Source organism: Syzygium oleosum, unplaced genomic scaffold, assembly GCF_021117445.2.
Source record: "Syzygium oleosum isolate NSW1041296 unplaced genomic scaffold, Sole_v2.1 Sole_v2.02, whole genome shotgun sequence".
Classification (NCBI taxonomy): Eukaryota; Viridiplantae; Streptophyta; class Magnoliopsida; order Myrtales; family Myrtaceae; genus Syzygium; species Syzygium oleosum.
In genome coordinates, this window is record NW_026607486.1 from 1,655,775 (window position 1) to 1,674,935 (window position 19,161).

General features: G+C 42.4%; 2 protein-coding genes across 2 annotated transcripts in view; both read left to right on the top strand.

The window, feature by feature from the left end:
- The window catches only part of LOC115663696 (putative laccase-9), a 96,174-nt gene that overhangs the window by 33,692 nt on the left and 43,321 nt on the right, over positions 1-19,161 (top strand). The gene's annotated exons all lie outside the window — the stretch shown is intronic.
- LOC115686785 (laccase-14-like) lies at positions 11,537-15,441 on the top strand. Its single transcript, XM_030612181.2, has 7 exons — positions 11,537-11,736; positions 11,868-12,019; positions 12,989-13,233; positions 13,383-13,508; positions 13,901-14,489; positions 14,658-15,010; positions 15,204-15,441. The coding sequence occupies exons 1-7, from the start codon at positions 11,617-11,619 to the stop codon at positions 15,341-15,343; spliced, it is 1,725 nt and encodes a 574-aa protein (XP_030468041.1). The 5' UTR covers positions 11,537-11,616; the 3' UTR covers positions 15,344-15,441.

The window sequence follows — 19,161 nt, forward strand, 5'->3', positions numbered from 1 at the left end:
ATGTCAATAGCTACATATAGGTTCGTTTTTTTTTGTCCGTTTTTTTCTTTTGGACTTTTTATATGGTACGCTTGCCGCATTAAAAATCACTACACAAGTGGGATTCAAGTACAGCTTGAAGATTTACCTTATGTATGAAATTATTTTGTATAGTATTCAAAAATAGTTCTCGGTAACTAATAAATACAACAATTTTCAGATATTTCGTATATAGTTATAACTTTTTGTATATGGGGTTTTTGCTTTTATGGTGAAGATACGAGAGGAATAAATGATTGCTTGATCCTTATCCGAACATGTCGCGATTGATGGAGAATTGCTACTTGGAATTTTGTTAAATAAAGGATCCAAAGGTGGAAAATGGACGTTTTTTAGCCAATTAACGTGACAGCTACATTTTATATTCGTATCAAACGGGAATGTTCTCAAAGAGAGACTCACGTGCATTTTCCTTGGTGAATAGTAATAAATTTCCTAAACTAGAACTGCTGTCAAACTTGTATAAGATTGCTACAATCTTTTACTAAGGAACTAACGATTTTTTAGGAAAATTGCACTAAGGATCCCGAATGGTGGGACTAATGTGCCAGTTAATCCTAAATGTTTGAAATAGTGCGACCAATGTGCAAGTAAAGCTCAATCGCATTAAAATCGGTGCATTCAAGTCATTTGGGCAACAGCTCAGCCAATTTTGCTAACGTGACATACTGAAAGTCTGATGGCTCTTTTTAATAGTTTTGGAGGGGGCGTGAGGGTGGACTTTGAAGGTGTCACGCCTAGTCATGGTCACGGTTCGGAATCGACCGGTTCCGGTTCGTGGCCAAGTATGAACCGGATGGTTCCGGTTCAGGTTCGGAACCGGTTCCGGGTCGGTTCATAATTTTTCTTTTCTTTTTTTTTTCTTTTTCTTTTCTTTTTCTTTTTTTTTCTTTTCTTCCTCCGCTAGCCATACTCGGGGCCGGCGGAGGTCGCCGGCCTCAGGCGAGGCCACCCTCGCCGGCTTCGGCGAGGCCGACCTTGCTCGCAACCGGCGAGGCCGGCCTCGCCGCCGACGCGGCGAGGTCGAACCTCCCGCTAGATCCGGCGAGGCTCGACTCGCCGGCACCGGCGAGGCCGGCCTCGAGGCCGGCGAGGTCGACCTCGCCCGCAATCGGGAGGCCGGCCTTGCCTCACGCCGGCGAGGCTCGACCTCGCCTGCAACTGGCGAGGCCGGCCTCGCCCGACGCCGGCGAGGTCGAACCCTCGCCAGATCTGCAGTTTTTTTTTTTTTGAACCGGGCTCGGAACCGGCGGTTCCGGTTCCAAACTGCGGGCCCGGTCAACGGGCCTGGCCCGGGTTTGACCGGGCCGGTTCCGGTCCGGTTCCGAGCCGAAACCGGCCCGTGGCCATGACTAGTCACGCCTATTACCGGTGAGGGTAGGCGACCTCCGTCGGCAATGGGCGACCTCGCCACTCTTGCTAGCAATGCTGCCCAATCTTCAACCACTCCGCACACTGACTTTTGAATGTTTGATGCTGGAAATATCGTAGCAAAACCAAAAATATCGCCAGAACTGGTGGCGACATAGAGAGAGGCACGGGGCCTCGTGTTTTCCTCATGATCGCGTAATCTCTCTCTCTCTCTCTCTCTCTCTTGAGGGTCAGTTTGATTTTTACGTGCTGTCATTGTCATTCTTCACCTAATCCATTAATACCAACAATCGCCAGGTTTATACGAGGGATGAGGAGACTAAGTACGATTAAGGCTCCTCCCTTTCGATTAGCTGCCTAAATATGGAGTCATTACATTCCAAGAATCACTTAACTACCCACTAATCACTATTATCCGAGGTATATGTCAGCGTTTTTTTCATTTTTATAATTCAAGAGAACAGACGTGGAGACCCCATTATATGGAGATCTATAAAAGCATCCCGCAAGTTCAATGAGCCGGTTAAATTTCAGACATTTTACTGTTCAGTGATTCAAATCTAGAATAATTTGCCGTTACTATGGATGGATTGTAATCATGAAAGAGTTCACATTAACGTAGAACGGAGTAGTTAAATATGTTTGAAGTGACTCATTTTTGGGATTTTTTTAACTTATTTCAATTTTATGGCTCTTATAATTTGATTTTTATATAATTTAGAAACACTTGAAACATTCTAAAAGATACAAATATTACTATATACACATAATGCATATGATAGTTGATAATATTCTTTTTCCTCTAGAATTTTAAACGATTTCCAGTTTTTATGTTGTTTAAGGGAAACTCCTTTTCTGAAGTATGGATAAACACACCACTGAAAAAAATATAGGTATGGTGTCTATGTGACAGTTACAATATGAATTTAGGGTATTCTCAATTTAGCTCTCTAAACTTCAAAAAGGGGCATGTCACCTCCTAACTTTTAGGCCAGTTGCTCTACAACCTAAACTTTAAAAAAATTGACATGCCTCTATGATGGACAACTAAGCAAGGTTTTGCACCCGATGCTAAGACCCTTATTTGTTCCCACTTTTGGATAATAGTATTTAATCTGCAAAGTTCTGTTTTGCATTTCAGGAATATTGTTACAATAACATAGTCCGACAAGACTGTTCAGCCAATCGGACCTTTGCAAAAATCCTTCCGGCACTTAATCGCACGAGGTTGAAGTGGCCAAGAGTCCGTACTTCCATTGTCGCTTGCACGGAGAATAAAGAAAGTTAAGTTGGTGCAGTTGGTGAAAAGATGTGCTCCATTTGAGCGATGATGATGCCCCCATTACATGGAGATGAACTCAGCAATTGGAGATTGCCCCTTGGCTGCAACTATGCCCGTCGTTGTTCGTGAGTATTAGCTGCCACTGCTGAAAACAACAAGGGCAAAATAGTGTTCCAATTGAAGACTGCCTTAGTGATCAGTGCAGCACCACCTTGCTGCTCGAACACTATCGCTGCTCGCATGAAGAAGACATGGCGGCAGGGCCTCCACGTTTCCCCGATCTCTCTAATACTAAAAAACCTTAGTGACCACCATGACCTAATTTAAAGGATACGACGACGTTTACGTGAAAGAGATTTCGAAAAGACACCATTTGCCATCTCTTCGTGTCCAGCATCACAAATGTTCATCGATCATTCTTGGTCGGTCAACTTTGCAAGCAAATCGATGATGTTATCCGTTCTTCACCTGGCTTTGCATCTGACAGTGGGTTAGTGTTATCGAGTGTGGCTTATTCATGAAGCTCGTCAATTTTTTAACATAAATATTACCATTTTCTCACCTTATGGCTTAAGATTCCAATTAAAATCAATCAGTCTGAGCAGAGGGGCGGCCTTGTACGCTTCTGTCTTCCATCGTGCCAAAATATCTTTCCCATCAACTTAAGTGGGATTTCGATGCCCTCCACTTCTTGAATTGAAAGGAAAGGAACTGAGAAATCAAGACCTGCTATTTTGGACCATAATGGGAAGAACTAGTGCGCGCTCATGTACCCTTCGGAGAAAAACTATGTTTACTGTAGGTAGTGGGGAAATGCTGGACCATTTCTATCTTCGTATATTTTAAGTCCCGAACTCGAAGCACTCATATCATCCACTAACTTTGACCGCACATTATTTGATCAGAGAAATAGCTATTTGATTTTTTTTTCCATAAAACAGGCTTTCCATTCATTAAGTTCGGGCTCAGCTACATTGTTAAAGAAATCCCTATTTATTTGGAAGTTCGTTCAGGTTTCTTCAGGGACGGTGGCTCTAATACCAGATTAAGAATAATTATGTGGAAGAGATGAATATGAAATTTGTGTATATTTCGTTATATCATAACGAAGAGTACATCAACCTAAGTTTTATGAGATGACTATTTAATGTAATATATTTCAATTAAGATATACACAATTAAAGAGAAATATACGCGCAATCTTGAGAGATACATAATATTAACAGAATTATCAAATACCTCTAACATAGAAAATTATTCTAGAGAAACCCTCATTATCTCTAACAATCGTAAAGAAGGGGCATCATAGCATATGAACTCCCAAAGCGGTGACGTGGGGGTTTGAAACCTAGTTCGGTGGAAGATTATTACATCTACATGCCTAGATGAACTCCCAAAGTGGACGTGGGAGTTTTGAAACCTAGTTCAGTGGAAGATTATTACATTTACATGCCTTGAGCACGTAATCTAATAGCCCAGTTCAGTGGTATGCCTTGAGCACGTAATCTAATAGCCCAGTTCAGTGGAAGATTATTACATCTCCATGCCTTCAGCACGTATTAGATGACGTGCTCAAGATGCACTGGGGACTGTAGTGGATGTGGTCTCCCACATTTGCTTTTAGGCAATATTAAGCTAGCTTACTTAGAAGAAAAAGTATCACAAGTGTATTAGAAATTTTTATTTATATTTTGTCTTTTATAGGAGGAGTAGCCACTACATTTGCATATCTCTCTAGGAGGAAAATTGTCTAAAAAGTCATAAACTTTTTTCACTTTTACCAATTCAGTCTTAAACCTTTCAATTGTGTTAATTGAGTCCTAAACCTTTTCGCGTTTTGCCAATTGAATACATACGGCCAATTTTAGCCGGAAATTACTGACGTAGATGCAACTATCTTACGTGGCACGGCCGGTGTTGATATGGATATTTTAAATAATTTTTTGATTAATTTTCCTATTTTTTTCTTTTCTTCTCTTTACCTTCTTTACTTTTTTCTTCTCTTCTTTTTTTCCTTTTCTCTTCTTTTCTTTTCTTTGTTCTTTTTCCCTTTTTTCCTCCACCGAGCCTCGTCGATGGCTAGCGCTGACGAGGGTGCCCCTCACCAGCCCAGGCGAGGGGCCTCAGGTTGGCGACCTCCGCCGGCCATTGACGAGGCCCGACGATTGCTAGCACAGGGAAAATAAAAAAAGTAAAAAGTAAAGAAGGAAAGGAGAAGAAAAGGAAAAAATGAAAAATAAAAAAATTAATAAGAAAATTTAAAAAATATTAAAATATTGTTAAAATTTGTCTATGTCAGCGCCAGCCGTGCTACATAGGACTACCAGCATCCATGTTAGTGATTTCCAGCCAAAATTAATTGGATGGACTCAATTACCAAAGTGTGAAAAATTTTATGACTCAATTGGCACAATTAAAAGGGTTATAACTGAATTAACAAAAGTGTAATAGGTTTATGACTATTTGGACAATTTTCCCCTCTCAAGGTGAAGGGGTTAAGTGATATTGTAATATCCTAAGTCTTATATCGGTTAAGAGAAATCATGTTAAGTAATTCATAAATCAATGTTTAGTCTCAAATTGTTTTAATTTTGTGTGGTTACTCTAAGTACCCCCTTTTTGAGATTGGACCCCTTGTGGACCGTACCGGGTCATTCCCAAAAGGAGTATCAGACTAATCGTACAATGTGGTAACCATTTAGGGGTATGTTTACTTATTAATCACTCTATGGTCTCGCCCATCTCATGTAGGACTTGGCATTCACAAACACTTACATAAAGGACACTGACATCCTCGTCTGGGATACCCCATATCACCCAGCGATATTCCCCTGATTCAATGTGTGGTTCAATTCATTTTCGCTCCTTTCCGCCATTCTAGAAGCCTGCCAGGAGTTACACATTGTTTGAGCCTTCTTGACCTAGCAACTGCTCCTCACCCTCATCGAATCCAGTATGGGCCAAGATCTATCCACAAACCATAAACCTATTCAAGGGGGTCCTGACCATTTGTGACGATTCAACCCGATCTACTTGGGCCAAGTTACATAGAAGTATTTTGAGTAACCACGCACGATAGTGATCATTTGTGGATGGGTTTAGACTTACGAATTACTTAACAACGTCTCTTCTAATCGATGTGTAACTTGAAATGTCAAAGATGTATTATGACTTTTGGGGAAAGATCAAAGTACAAAGGATAAATAAGGAGAAAAAACAAAAAAGGCCCAAAAAAACGAAAAGATATTAGCAGGCATTTTCAACTATTGAAACTTAATGAATTGATGTGTTGTTAAGGAGTAAATTTTGGATGTGTATTTAAGCATAGTAAGCATTCTAAATCATAAACTTTTGGAGTAAATTTACAATATGATTTTCAAAAAAGGAGATATTTACTAAAGAATCCTAAATCGTATGGATGCTAATTCAATCATAAACTTTTCAATTTGTCAATGCAGTCTTTAACCTTTTAACGATTTTCCAATGTAATATATTTGACCAATTTAGGTAAGAAATGGCCGACATGGCGGTCTAGTCAACGCTAAGAACATGACTAGCGGCTGACGTGGAAGAAATGAATCGGAACGACGTCGTTATGCAATTTTTTTAATTCTTTTTCTTTTCCACACCACTGTTCATCTTTTTCGCCGGCCACAGGCGAAGTGATCACTGAGAATTTTTTCCTCTAGCTCCTCTCTTGACGCAGAAATCGCATGCAAACTTGCCATATAGTCAACACAAACCACCGACTTAACCTCACTACCAACACGAGCCATTGCAGAAATAGAAAACAACAAAAATGGAGATTCTGAAAGCAAAACTCACTAGCACACCTGTTGTAAAATATGAATGGCTTCGAATCAAAGAGCAATCAAGTCGGACTTTGAGGCGTGATATCACTTTCCTTAAGGATTTATTTGCCCCACAATTGTTGCTAATGGTCACCGGCAAAAATCCTCCAGGATACAACAAAGTCTCAAAATGAGAATACTAGATAGCAATTCTAGTATTTCTCCAGGGTCTCTCTACGAAACAAAGAAATGATGACTGTAGTTTTCAAAAGAAGACTTGAAGAAATTGATCTCTCTTTTCTTTCTTGCCAAAAACTGACATATATAGAAATCGGTCTTAAAGAACATTGGCAACTCTTCACGAAAGGTTGCAAAGCTAACAAAAATATTCCTTCGGAAGAAGTTGCAAACTGAATAGATGCAACCCTTCGGAAAAGATTGAAAACTGAACAAGTATAATTTTCAAAAGTTGTCTTGGAAAGACACATGTAAAATTCGGAATAAAATAAATAAATATATAATTCCGAATTTTCATAATTTCGAAAATTACTTAATAAACAAAAAACAACCTTTCAAATAATAAAAAATTAATAAGACAACCTTACGAAATAAGATAAAAATATAAAGGGAATTGTGCTAATTAAACCGCGGCCGCGCAAGCGTGCAAAGTGCTAAGTGCGCCTAATAATCGCGCCAAAATCGCGCAATTATTCGTGCACCCGCACGCGGGTATTGTGTGGACTAGCACACATCCCATTGTCTTCACTCTAAAGAGCAAGAAGATATTCACAGTTATAAAGTGGCCCACTTTCTCAAAACTTTCCTACGTGGGACAAAGGAAAATGCACTATTTTGTTTGTTTTACAAACAAACAACCAACAACACCGACTCGGTGTCTTCAATCGAGAGTCCCTAACCTTCAGTGCTTCACCCACAAGAGCCGAGCTTTGAATCTCGCCGAGTTGCGAAGTCCTGAACTCCTGCAACTTGCGAAGCCTGGAGCCTTCACCTATGACCTATTAGCTTAAGTTTTCGGATTCGACACTCTAATAGTATCAGAATTAGCTTTTGCCTAAGTTTATTTCGCATGTGTGACCTTATTTGTCAATTCCACGATAATGTCTTACATTCATTTAATCTCCCTTTATCTATTAACTTCAATTTTTGTATTGTACTTTTTAACACATAATGGTAATATCTCAAAGCCACCGTGTGATTCTATTGGGCTTAAAACTAGTAGACCAATAAAAAAAGCAAGGGAATGTGTTTTGTCATTTCCAATGCTTGAGAAGGAAAATTATATCATTATATTGATTGACAATGATGGGCTCTTGATTTGTGGTCTCTAACCTAAGGAAATTTCCTAAACTTGACAATGATTTCAACCCTAAAAGAAGGGAAAATTATATCATCAAATTGATTGGTGATAATTGATTGAACGCTTTCTCTTATATTTAAAAAATTTAACATCGGAAGCAAACCAAGGACTAGATATTATTAGTTGTAATTGATGGGATGTTGATCTTTTTTTTTATTGATTTTTATTTTGATCCTAACCAAGAAACGTTACCAGAAAAACCATTCTGTGGCGACAAAAGTATTTTGGTTGCAAAACGAGAGAAATTGATTGCGAAAATGTATCACTACCAAAATATTGATAGCGAGGAATTAGTAGCCAAAAGTTAGACGGTAAAGCCTTTGACGACAAAAAATTGTGGCGGCCAAAGAGAACTAGGACATTCTTTTTTGTCCTTTCTGGCAACCAAATGTTGTAAAATGTTTCTAATCTAAAAGTGAGTTTGTTTCGCGAAAAATGAATAATTTTAAAATATATATTTTTAAAAATTATTGTTTGTATCACTTGAAATAATTAGTCAATAAAAAATATATTCATTACCGACAAAAAATTATGTTTAAACATTTTAGGGGATGTTGAAAATATCTTTAATGCATTTATTTTTGTAAGTGATAGAAGCGATCATTTTCGAAAAATGTTTTCAAAATCATTCATTTTCCGCGAAACAAACGGAACCGGAGCTAAGGTTACAATTACAAACAAATCCCTATCGCCATTGTCACCTTTGTCGCCACTGCACTCTCTCTCTCTCTGGCTAGAACCCATATCGAGAGAGGTATCGCATCTATCGCCGGTAAATGTGTTTGGTCCGCAACGAGCACCAAAGAAAGTGGACAGGGATAGTGCAATTGTCTAGAGCTTCCTTGTTGGATTATGCTTGTGTCAATGCTCTAAAAGAGTAGTCTTCAACATTCGGGAGAAAATGGTCCAAAAAGTCCGAAACTATTGTACTTTTGCCAATTGAGTTATAAACTTTTTCACGTTTTGTCAATTGAGTCCATCAGGCTAATTTTAATCGGAAGTCGCTGATGTGGGTGCCGATAGTGCCACGTAGTACGGCAGATGTTGACGTGGATAATTTTTAATTATATTTTAATTTTTTTAATTCGAGGGTTGGTCACAGGCGAGGGTCGACGGACCCTCGCCGAACTTGGAAGAAGAAAAAGAAAAATAAATAAATAAAAGACCCTCGTTGGTCATCGGTGAGGGCCGGTCGACCCTCATTGAAGTTGGAAGAAGAAAAAGAAAATTATCCACGTTAGTGCCGGCCGTGCCAAGTAGGACAGCTGGCGTCCATGTCAGAATTCCTGACTAAAATTAGCCGGATGAATTCAATTGGTAAAACGTGAAAATATTAGAAATTAATTGGTAAAATTGAAAGGTTGAGGATTGAATTGGCAAAAATGCAATAGATTTAGGACTTTATTGGACAATTTTCCCCAACATTCGGCTCCACGTTTGAAGAAATCTTATGGGAAACATTCAATCATACAAACTATCAAATAAGATGACTTTCAAGTAAATTTCTGTAGCTTTATTTAATTTCTTTAGGAAAATAATACTATAAATTTTTTTGCGGATATGATATTTGTGTAGGAGATTCTATGAAACTAAATTTTAGATAGACCATGTGTATGCTACAAAAGGAAAAAAATCAATTCCAAAATTCATGTGACTATCTCACTAGTGGTGTGCCCTAAAACCACGAACGACAGCATTGACGACACGAGCTGTGGGGTCGCATGTAGGGGTGAGCAAGATGGACTGCCCAAATGGGAACCGGACCGTACCGGATCGGATCGACCGGTTTGGTCCTGTTCTCGGGAATATCGTTCCGGTTCCCGGCTCCTAAAAATAGAACCGGGTTTTCGGGTGATCTAGCTCCTGGTTCTAGGGTGGGAACTGGACCAGACTGATAAATATATATTTTTCTAATTTTTTCATATATATATTTATTTACTTTTAAAATTTTTTGAAAAAAATAGGAAGCCTAATCTAATTTCCTCAATTCCCTTTTGCCTTTACCAATAAGTGATCGGTCCCATTGGAACCGGACCGGTGGTCGGGTTCGGTCCACGGTCCCAAGACTAGCTGGTCCGATCCCCGGTCCTAGAAACTGGGAACCGGTCCTCCCAGTCCGGTTCCCGGTTTTTGGGTTGGACCGGACCGGACCGAGAACCGCTCACCCCTAGTTGCATGGACCATTGCCGAATAGCAAATACAAGGGAAAAGGGAATCAAACATTTTCCCCACGTGTTTAAGCCCTTCCTTGGTGTGTGTTTTCAATTTTTGTTTTTTAGATTTTTTGGATAGGTTGGTGTTTCTTTGCCATGCTTTACCAAAAAAATTTCAAATCTATTACAATTGTGCAAATTTAATACTAAACATTTTTTTTGTGCTAATAGAATCCTAAATCTTTTGCATTTGTACCAATTAAGTTCATTCGGCCAATTTTGGCCTACCAGCGTTGACATAGCACGGCCGACGTGGATAATTTTTAATAATATTTTTATTTTTTTCGATTTATTTTTATTTTTTCCTATTTTTTCTTTTCTTTTCTTCCCCCCTTCTTCTTCCTCCAGCCGGTCGCTGGACCTCGACGATGGCCGATGAGCCTTGCCTGCCCTTGGCGAGGCTCGACCTTGCCGTCGCTAGGCGAGGTTGGCCTCGGCATGGCTGGGCAAGGTCCGAACTTGCCAGATCTAGCCACTGGCGAGGCTCAACCTCGCCCAGCGATATTGAGCCTCGCTCGGCCATGGCGAGGCGGACCTTGTGTCTGCGTTGTCTTCATCTCTTCGCTTGTGTCTCCTTCACTCCTCGACTTGAAATCGCCCACAACGTTCAGTGCCCAGCGATTTCACAGAACATTCGCATACCATGGCAGCAATTTTATCTGGCGAGTTTCGACCTCGCCAAACCATGGCGAGGCCGACCTCCCCCAATGATGGTGAGGCTCGCTCGAGGCCAGCAAGGTTGACCTCGTCGGCCTTTGCCGAGGTCCGACGACCGACTGGAGGAAGAAGAAGGGGGAAGGAAAAAAAAAGAAAGAAAAGAAAAAGCGAAAATAAAAATAAAAAGTTCGAAAAATATTATTAAAAATTGTGCACATCGGTTCCAGCTGTGCCACGTCAGCTTCGGCAAGCCAAAATTGCCTGGATGGATTGAATTGACATAAATACAAAAAGTTTATGACTCAATTGGCATAAAAAAAACTTATTATTGAATTGGCACAATTACAATAGGTTTAGGACTTTTTGGTAATTTTCCCCTCACAATTCCGGTGTCTGAAAAGCCGATCCCGAAATCGATGCTCGTCAGATTATGAATAAATAGATGTTATGGTAATTCATTTAGGAACTTTAGTTGCGATGGCAAGCCTAATTCAAGTTACGATAGTATTGTCTGTTGTTGTGATCGTTCGCAAATCCTCGATCAAAGAGCGCAACGAGACGGCCTTCACCTTAGCAGGAATTATATATATGCAATGTAATGCTCGATGAAATGAGTATAGGCGCGATATCACCGGTTCGATTCCAATGTCTTTCATTTGAACTAAATAGAGAAGAGGGACAGGTGAACAATGAAAACAAGTGACTCCAAGGTCCTTAGTGCTCGAGGTCTTTCCGCGTGGGACCCCGTATTCCTCTTCCGTGCGAAAGAGTAAGACAAGGCGCTATAAATAAGAAGGCCAAAACCAGCTTTACCATCACAGCACACGAGAGAAAAAACACACCAAACGAAGAGATCGATTTTGGGGGAAAGCGGCAGAGAAGAAGATGAGAGTGGAGACTGGTAACAAGATGGCGTTGATCGCCGCGTTTCTGGGCTTCGTCTTCTTGGAATACGGCTCTCTTCTGTGCATGGCTCGAGGCAATGTCCAGCACTACGATTTCGTGGTAAGTGTGCTGATGGTGACGCAGACGGCGTCTTTGTCTCAAGGCACTTTGAGTTTGAGTTGCTCATGTATGCTTACACGAGAAGAAATGCGTAAGAGACGATGAGGGTTTCTCTTTTGTTGTTGCTGCAGCTGAAGGAAACCAACTTCACGAGGTTGTGTACGACCAAGAGCATGCTGGTGGTGAACGAGAGCTGGCCGGGGCCGGTGATCCGGGTTCACAAGGGCGACACCGTCTTCGTCACCGTCCACAACCACGGCACCTACGGCGTCACCATCCACTGGTAAAAAAATCTCTCTCTCTCTCTCTCGGGGACATAATGTCCTATACGGTAAACACGCGGCTCATTATTATGCGGTAATCAAATCAAAACAATATGCGATAAATCGCTCCCCGGCAATAATATTTACGTTTTGTCGTTGCTTAGACTTTAATATGTGATTTACAAAGGAGGACATGTATTGTTGTAGACTGTAGAGCATAGTGCATTGATGCTCAAGGACAAAAGCAGAAGGACCCCTACCATCTTCCCCTTCTCTTCTTTCAAGTGGAGTCTCAACTTGGTGCTGTCTTTCTGCTTCACAGAAAAAGACAGTTCTGTCGTACGAAGCCCCCATTTTCCTCCATAGATTCGAAAAATAATTTCCTAACCTTTCCTCTTTCTTGTTCCTCTTTTGTGGAAATAACTGTACTGCATGTCTGGTCATCAAAATCCATAATACTCCCACAGCTTCGTCACATGAACTAGGCTTTGTGTGTGTAGGACCTGTGGCTGCATCAAAAGCAGGGAAAAAGTCATCTGTATATGTGGTTACCCACCACAATGTAAACATCTAGCTAATTGGGTCACTAAAGTAGGAATTAGCTATGCTGTTTCTTTTTTCCCTCCAATGGCTACAATCCGCCTAAAGAATATATTCCCATGATCAAAGGGGACTAATCATCAATCCTTCCCAGCAATATTCAACTGGTGGCCTATATAGTTCACAACTCAACGCTCTCGTCCACCCTACTTATTATTCATTTAATTATGATAAATCAAAATTGAGCTCTTCCCAAAAGTTTAAATCGTCAATACTTCTTGACCATGTGATTGATTCATGTGAATTTGGCCATGACATGCGTAACCACATCAAACGAGCGACGAGAGGCTATAGTAAAAAAATGTTTAATAATTAGAGAATGAGTTAATTAAGTTGCGAGCATGTGAGCAAGCGTGATGCTTAACGATGAAAGTACTTTTAATCTACAGGCACGGAGTCAAGCAGCCTAGGAACCCTTGGCCCGACGGTCCTGAAAACATTACACAGTGCCCCATCCCTGCGGGAACGAGCTTCACTCAAGAACTTTCCTTTTCCGATGAAGAAGGGACGCTCTGGTGGCATGCCCATAGCGACTGGTCACGTGCCACAGTCCACGGTGCCATCCTCATATATCCGAAACCCGGAACCACCTACCCTTACACTAAGCCATACAAGGAAGAGCTAATTATTCTCGGTATATTCACACTCTATTCCCATTAGAATGTTACACGAGCTGCTGCTTCTTTTTTCTTTTCCTTCTCTTCCGTCTTGACTACAGATGTTAGCTTTTGTCAATCTTCAATATAATGACGATGAGGACTTGTATGCTTCTCTTTATGCCAGGTGAATGGTATAACGGAGATGTGATGGCCATAATTGACGAGGCACTCGAAACCGGCGGCGATCCGAACATATCGGATGCGTTCGCCATCAATGGTCAACCGGGAGATCTATATGATTGCTCTAATGGTACTAATTCAATTTATATGACTTTCCTCTGATTTGTTGCAAAAACAAATATTGAATTTTACTTTGTTGGTCGAAAGTGTACCATATTCAATAGTTCCGTGCCTTTGAAGTTATGTTGGTTACATAAATGAATATACACATATATTTATGTTGGGCCATCAGTTAGACTCCAATCTGGATCTAGAGGGAGAGGTGACGATGTAAAATAATAACAATAATAGTAATAATCTGTGAACAAGGTCAAGAAGGTGCGAGTTCTTACTCTACAACAAGCAATTCCATTTTCTGCTTGGTCTTATACGAATAACGAAAATTTTTGCTTCTCTAATGTCATGAACAGGGGACGACTTGCCTCATTTGATCACTAACCACGCATAGAATTTTTGTTGCAGCATCAACATACCGCCTATTGGTCGATTATGGTAAGACGTACCTTCTCCGCATCATCAATGCGGCGATGAACGAAGAAATGTTCTTCGGCATCGCGAAACACAACCTTACGGTGGTTGGAATGGACGGAGCGTACCTAAAACCCATCAATACCGATTACATAATGATAACTCCCGGACAAACCATGGATGTTTTGGTCATGGCGAAACAATCTCCTAGCCATTACTACATTATGGGAAGCCCTTTCGCAGATACAACCGCTCCCTTCGACAACACTAGCACGACGGGGATCTTTCAGTACAGTGGCAACTACACTCCGCCGTCAACCCCGTACTCTCCATCTCTCCCGGCTTATGATGACAAGGATGCCGCAGGCAATTTCACGGTCCGTTTGAAGAGTTTAGCAAGCAAACAGCACCCCGTTAGTGTCCCGTTGAAAATCACTGAGCGGATCTTCATGACAGTTTCCGTCAATCAAATATATTGCGCGAATGAGTCGTGCTCTGGTCCGGACGGAAATAGGCTATCAGCCAGCTTGAACAACATCAGTTTCGTGACTCCTACGATTGACATTTTACAAGCATATTACAGGTAATGCACGAAAGACATTTGATATAGATTTCAAGTTAAAAATCTCATTATATGATGGATGATATGACACGGTACAAATTGAATTTCTAAATACAAATCATGTTGATATAAAGTTTAGGACAAATCATGATGGACTAACGCCAATCGGGCGATTCTTATTTTCAACAGCCAGATCCATGGAGTGTATAACAGTACTTTTCCGAGCATACCGCCTTATTTTTTCAACTTCACCGGCGATGTGGGCAATAATACGATATACCCTAGCCAAGGGACGAAAGCGAAGATGATCAAATATGGGTCGGCTGTTGAAATAATTTACCAAGGGACCAACGTCGGTGCCGCGGAGAATCATCCGATGCATCTGCACGGCTACAGCTTCTACGTGGTAGGAATGGGCAATGGAAATTTCGACAACAAGACTAGTCCAAAGACATACAATTTGCTCGATCCACCCTTGGTCAACACAATCGGACTTCCCAAGAATGGTTGGACGACAATCAGATTCGTCGCAGATAATCCAGGTACTTCACTTGTCAAGCTCACAAGTCAAAGAATCATTACGCATTGTGTCTCTCAAAGTGCCTTGCTTCATGGAATCACAACTTCATCTATCATTTTATTTTCTCAAAAACTATCGACGTCGGCCCGACGTAATTCAGATGTAAGCCTTTGTATTCTGGCTTCATCACGCTCATGGTCGTCGTTTTCTTTCAGGGGTATGGTTTATGCACTGTCACTTGGAGCGACATGCTAGCTGGGGCATGGACACGGTTGTCATCGTCACAGACGGTCCGGCTAAGACGAACAAAATGCGCGAACCGCCGGCTTATATGCCTCCTTGTGCCAAGCCCTAAGGAAAAGAAGGAATTTGCAACCTACTTTTGTGCTTGACCAAGCGTGCTTGATCTTGATTTTGAATAAAAAGTCAACATGACCAAATGGATTGTGAGCTTGTGTGAGAACTGTTCTGGCTATAAAACTGTAGCATATGCAATATATCGAATGTTCATCCTCTCTCTCTCTCTCTCTCTCTCTCTCTCTCTCTCTCTCTCTCTCTCTCTCTCTCTCTCTCTCATGAAAGCACAAGGAAAGGAACTTTGAGTTAGTAGATGCCATATACCCTTGCGTGAAAAAGCAAAGCTGCCTTAGCTTATTTATGTCTAATCGTTTCTTTTTGAAGGTATTCTTGCGAAAGTTCCTATGGCTCAACTTATCTTGATATTCCACTCCGCGCACTAATCAATAGTACCAAGATTTTCAATGACCAAAGCGAAAGAAATATCAACAGTCGATGTGATATGACTGATGCTCACCCCGAATTCGTGACTATCGTAAAGTGACGAGATACATTAGTTATTTCCTAGTAAATGCACTGTCCACCATCTTCTAAAAGATAGTCTAGAAGTCCGACTTCACTAATCAAGAAGGAAAATCCCTGCCTGATCCGAATGTTGATTTTTCATAGAGCACCTAATAATGATTTAGGAAAGATGGCTCTTGAATGCTTTGAAATCAACTTACGAGTTTGGATTTTAATCTAGCCATTTAAAAAAATCATTATACACACATGGCAAAAGCGCCGACACATATATAGTTTTAATTTTGGTGAATGAATTCATTTCATAAGTAGACGAGCGTTTCCATTACATTTCATGACTATGTATGTCACGCCCCGAACCCCAACGAGCTCGCGACATCCCCTGCTCCGGTCGAAATGATGCGACGTCCCAGGAACGTCGCCGACCCAACCCAAACATCAGAGCGACATGCGGAAGCGAATAACAAAACCCCGGACAAATAATGACGACAACGGGGTAGAACAACAGAACAATCTAGCAACCACATATTCATACAACACCAAATATACAAACATCATATTACAGACATAAATATAGACTAATATCCTCAGTCACCGTTTAAACAAAAGTTCAGGGGTTTAGTTATCTTAACTTCACTATCGGATAACCTAAGTTATACAACCCCTAAAACACCCTAGGGAAAAACCTAAGGGTCGCCCTCTTCCATTCTGCTTCTGAATTTCTGGCTTGAATCTCTGGAACTTACCTGCAGCACTCCACCGGGCACCAACAAGCAGCTCCCGGACTTCCAAAAAGAAAAGGCGCACTTCCGGGTTTAGGGCCGGGTTCGAAAGTGGCGGTTATACAACCGTGAGACGAATCTCAATAAGTGTACAACCCCAAACCCCACGTAGGCACTCACGTACCGCCAGACGAAAACACACATAACACACAACGATCGGCCAAACTAACAATCACATGCGACTCTACCTGGAATCCATCACGCGCGTTCCTGCACGTTAGACAATAACACAGCCCAACACATCACAAGCAAGGAATCACAGATGCGCGCGTGCCTTAATTATAAGACAGAAACCACTTGGGCACTTCCCATACCGTGCCTAGCAGTTTCTACCCCATAATTAAGCATCACATCACGCGATACAAACACACTCGCACGCTACTCACACCATGCGTCACTTTCCACAATCCTCTCGCTTGTCTTGCCAAATCCCACTCATTCTCAACCTTTCCACCACTACCGCGCCCGCGTAAAACGCATCAGGCCAACGGTCTTCTGATCTCGTCAGGCATCGTCACCCCATCGGGCCGGGCATCGTCACCTCGTCAGGGACGGCATCGTCCCGCGTAAACGTACACGCCTCAGGACGGAAACCTACACACACTTTCCTTCTACCGCGCCAGCGTAAAACGCATCAGGCCAACGGTCTTCTGACCACGTCAGGCATCGACACCTCGTCAGGCCGGTCATCGTCACCTCGTCAGGGACGGCATCGTCTCGCGTAACGTACACGCCTCAGGACGGACCTTTCCAACCAAACCACATTTCCGTACCCTCGTTCCACTCAAACCACACTTGCCACGCCACCACACAAACACACTGCCAAACATACACACTTCACACACAACCTCATCACACAAACACCGCACGAACACCCAATCACACATTGTTGGCACGCGAATACAATACGCGAATGCACTACCACACCACCACACTTCACGGCCACACACACGCGACACATGGCCAGTCCACAATCAGCCCAAGCACAATCCCAAATCAGCCACAACCACACAGTCATATCACAACACACACGATCAACACACAAACTGGCATTTCTCCACACCCAAACGTTATCAAATCAGTTCAGGCCCTTCACGGCAATTTCACAAAATCTCGGGCCGGACCTAACAGTACCAACCACATGACAAACAGCACCCCACAGCACCTAAAACCACACATCACAGCCATCAATCAGTCTTTTCCGCCCTCAAAATCACCATATCTCACTCCCGGCTCTTCACAGCACTTTTATAAAATTACGAGCCGGTCCTAATGGTACTAACCGCGTATTGAACAGCCACTCACAGCACATCACACGGCATATCACAGCCAGCAAACAGTATTTTCTGCACCCAATTTCATCCCGATCAATCTGCAACATCACAGCCTTAACTCAGCCTCCTAAACCTCGAAATTTCATCGCCAAATCAGTCCACGACAAACCAATTTCCAGCCCTCGATTCAGTCCCGAAATAGCCACAAAAATAGCCCCTAAAATGCCTAAATCGAGTCCTAAACGGGCCTAGAAATACCCGAGGTCCTAAATGACATTTGGGGAAAACACTTACCCAAAAAGGCGAGACAGAACGGGGCTGGAACGGGCCGGAACAGCAGCAGCAGCGGGAGCGGCGTCGCCGGCGACGTACGGACGGCGCGAATAGTGACCGTACGGACGCGATGAACAGTAACTTCCTTACGGACACTGTGCGGACAGGTGCGGCCGGCGTCGTACGGCGAGGCTGGACGGCTGGGTGGTGACGGAACAGCGATCCGAGCTCTGGCGAAGCTCCGGCGGCCCTTTTTGCCGGACGGGAAAGAGAAAAAGAGGGAGAAAGAGAGAGAAAGGGAGAGAGAAAGATCGGCCAGGGCAAGGCTGAGGCTGAGGGGGCTGAGGTGGTCCACGGCGGGGCACGGTGGCCGGCGGCGGTGCTCCGGTGGCCGGCGACGAGCTCCGGCGAGCCAAACAAGAGAGGAAAAAGAGAGAAAATGGAGGAGGAAGAGCTGGTCTGTGATGGTTCTGCCGAGAGTGAGGGTGAGGAGAGAGAAACTGATCTGGTTTTGGTCAAAAATAGCAGTCCAAAGCGCCACGTGTCGCCGATCCGGGCCGTTTGACCAAAATACCCCTAATCTAACGGTTCTAATTAAATCTTATCCAAAAAGTGAGGGGTAAAAGGGTCAATTGTCCAATAATTGAGCTGATATTTTCAGACCTGAATATCCCAAAATTATCCCCAAAATTCGGAACTGAAACGGGTCCAGGGGCAAAATTGTCATTTTTCCGGTCCCGGGGCGAAATTCCAATTTTCGCACGTACGCGTTCCATATGTGCGTGGCCAACATAATATGGCGTCGGATTCGCGAAATTCATTGCGCAAGCCCTCGAAAATTGACTGCAAAGTTCCGGGAATAAAGTAATATTATTTTTTCAATTTTTGTCGAAATTCCAATTTTTGGCCAAAACCACTCTAAATGTGCGTGGCCACCCGAAAGTGACCTTGGCCGCGAAAAATAACCTCAAACGGCCTCCGAATCCAGCCTTGGTGCCCACAGGGGCAAAACCGTAATTTTTCCG

Coding starts and splice junctions, on each gene's coding strand:
- LOC115686785 (XM_030612181.2), top strand. CDS start 11,617: ATGAGAGTGGAGACTGGTAACAAGATGGCGTTGATCGCCGCGTTTCTG. Junction 13,509..13,900: donor TCTATATGATTGCTCTAATG/GTACTAATTCAA, acceptor TTTTTGTTGCAG/CATCAACATACCGCCTATTG. Junction 14,490..14,657: donor ATTTTACAAGCATATTACAG/GTAATGCACGAA, acceptor TATTTTCAACAG/CCAGATCCATGGAGTGTATA.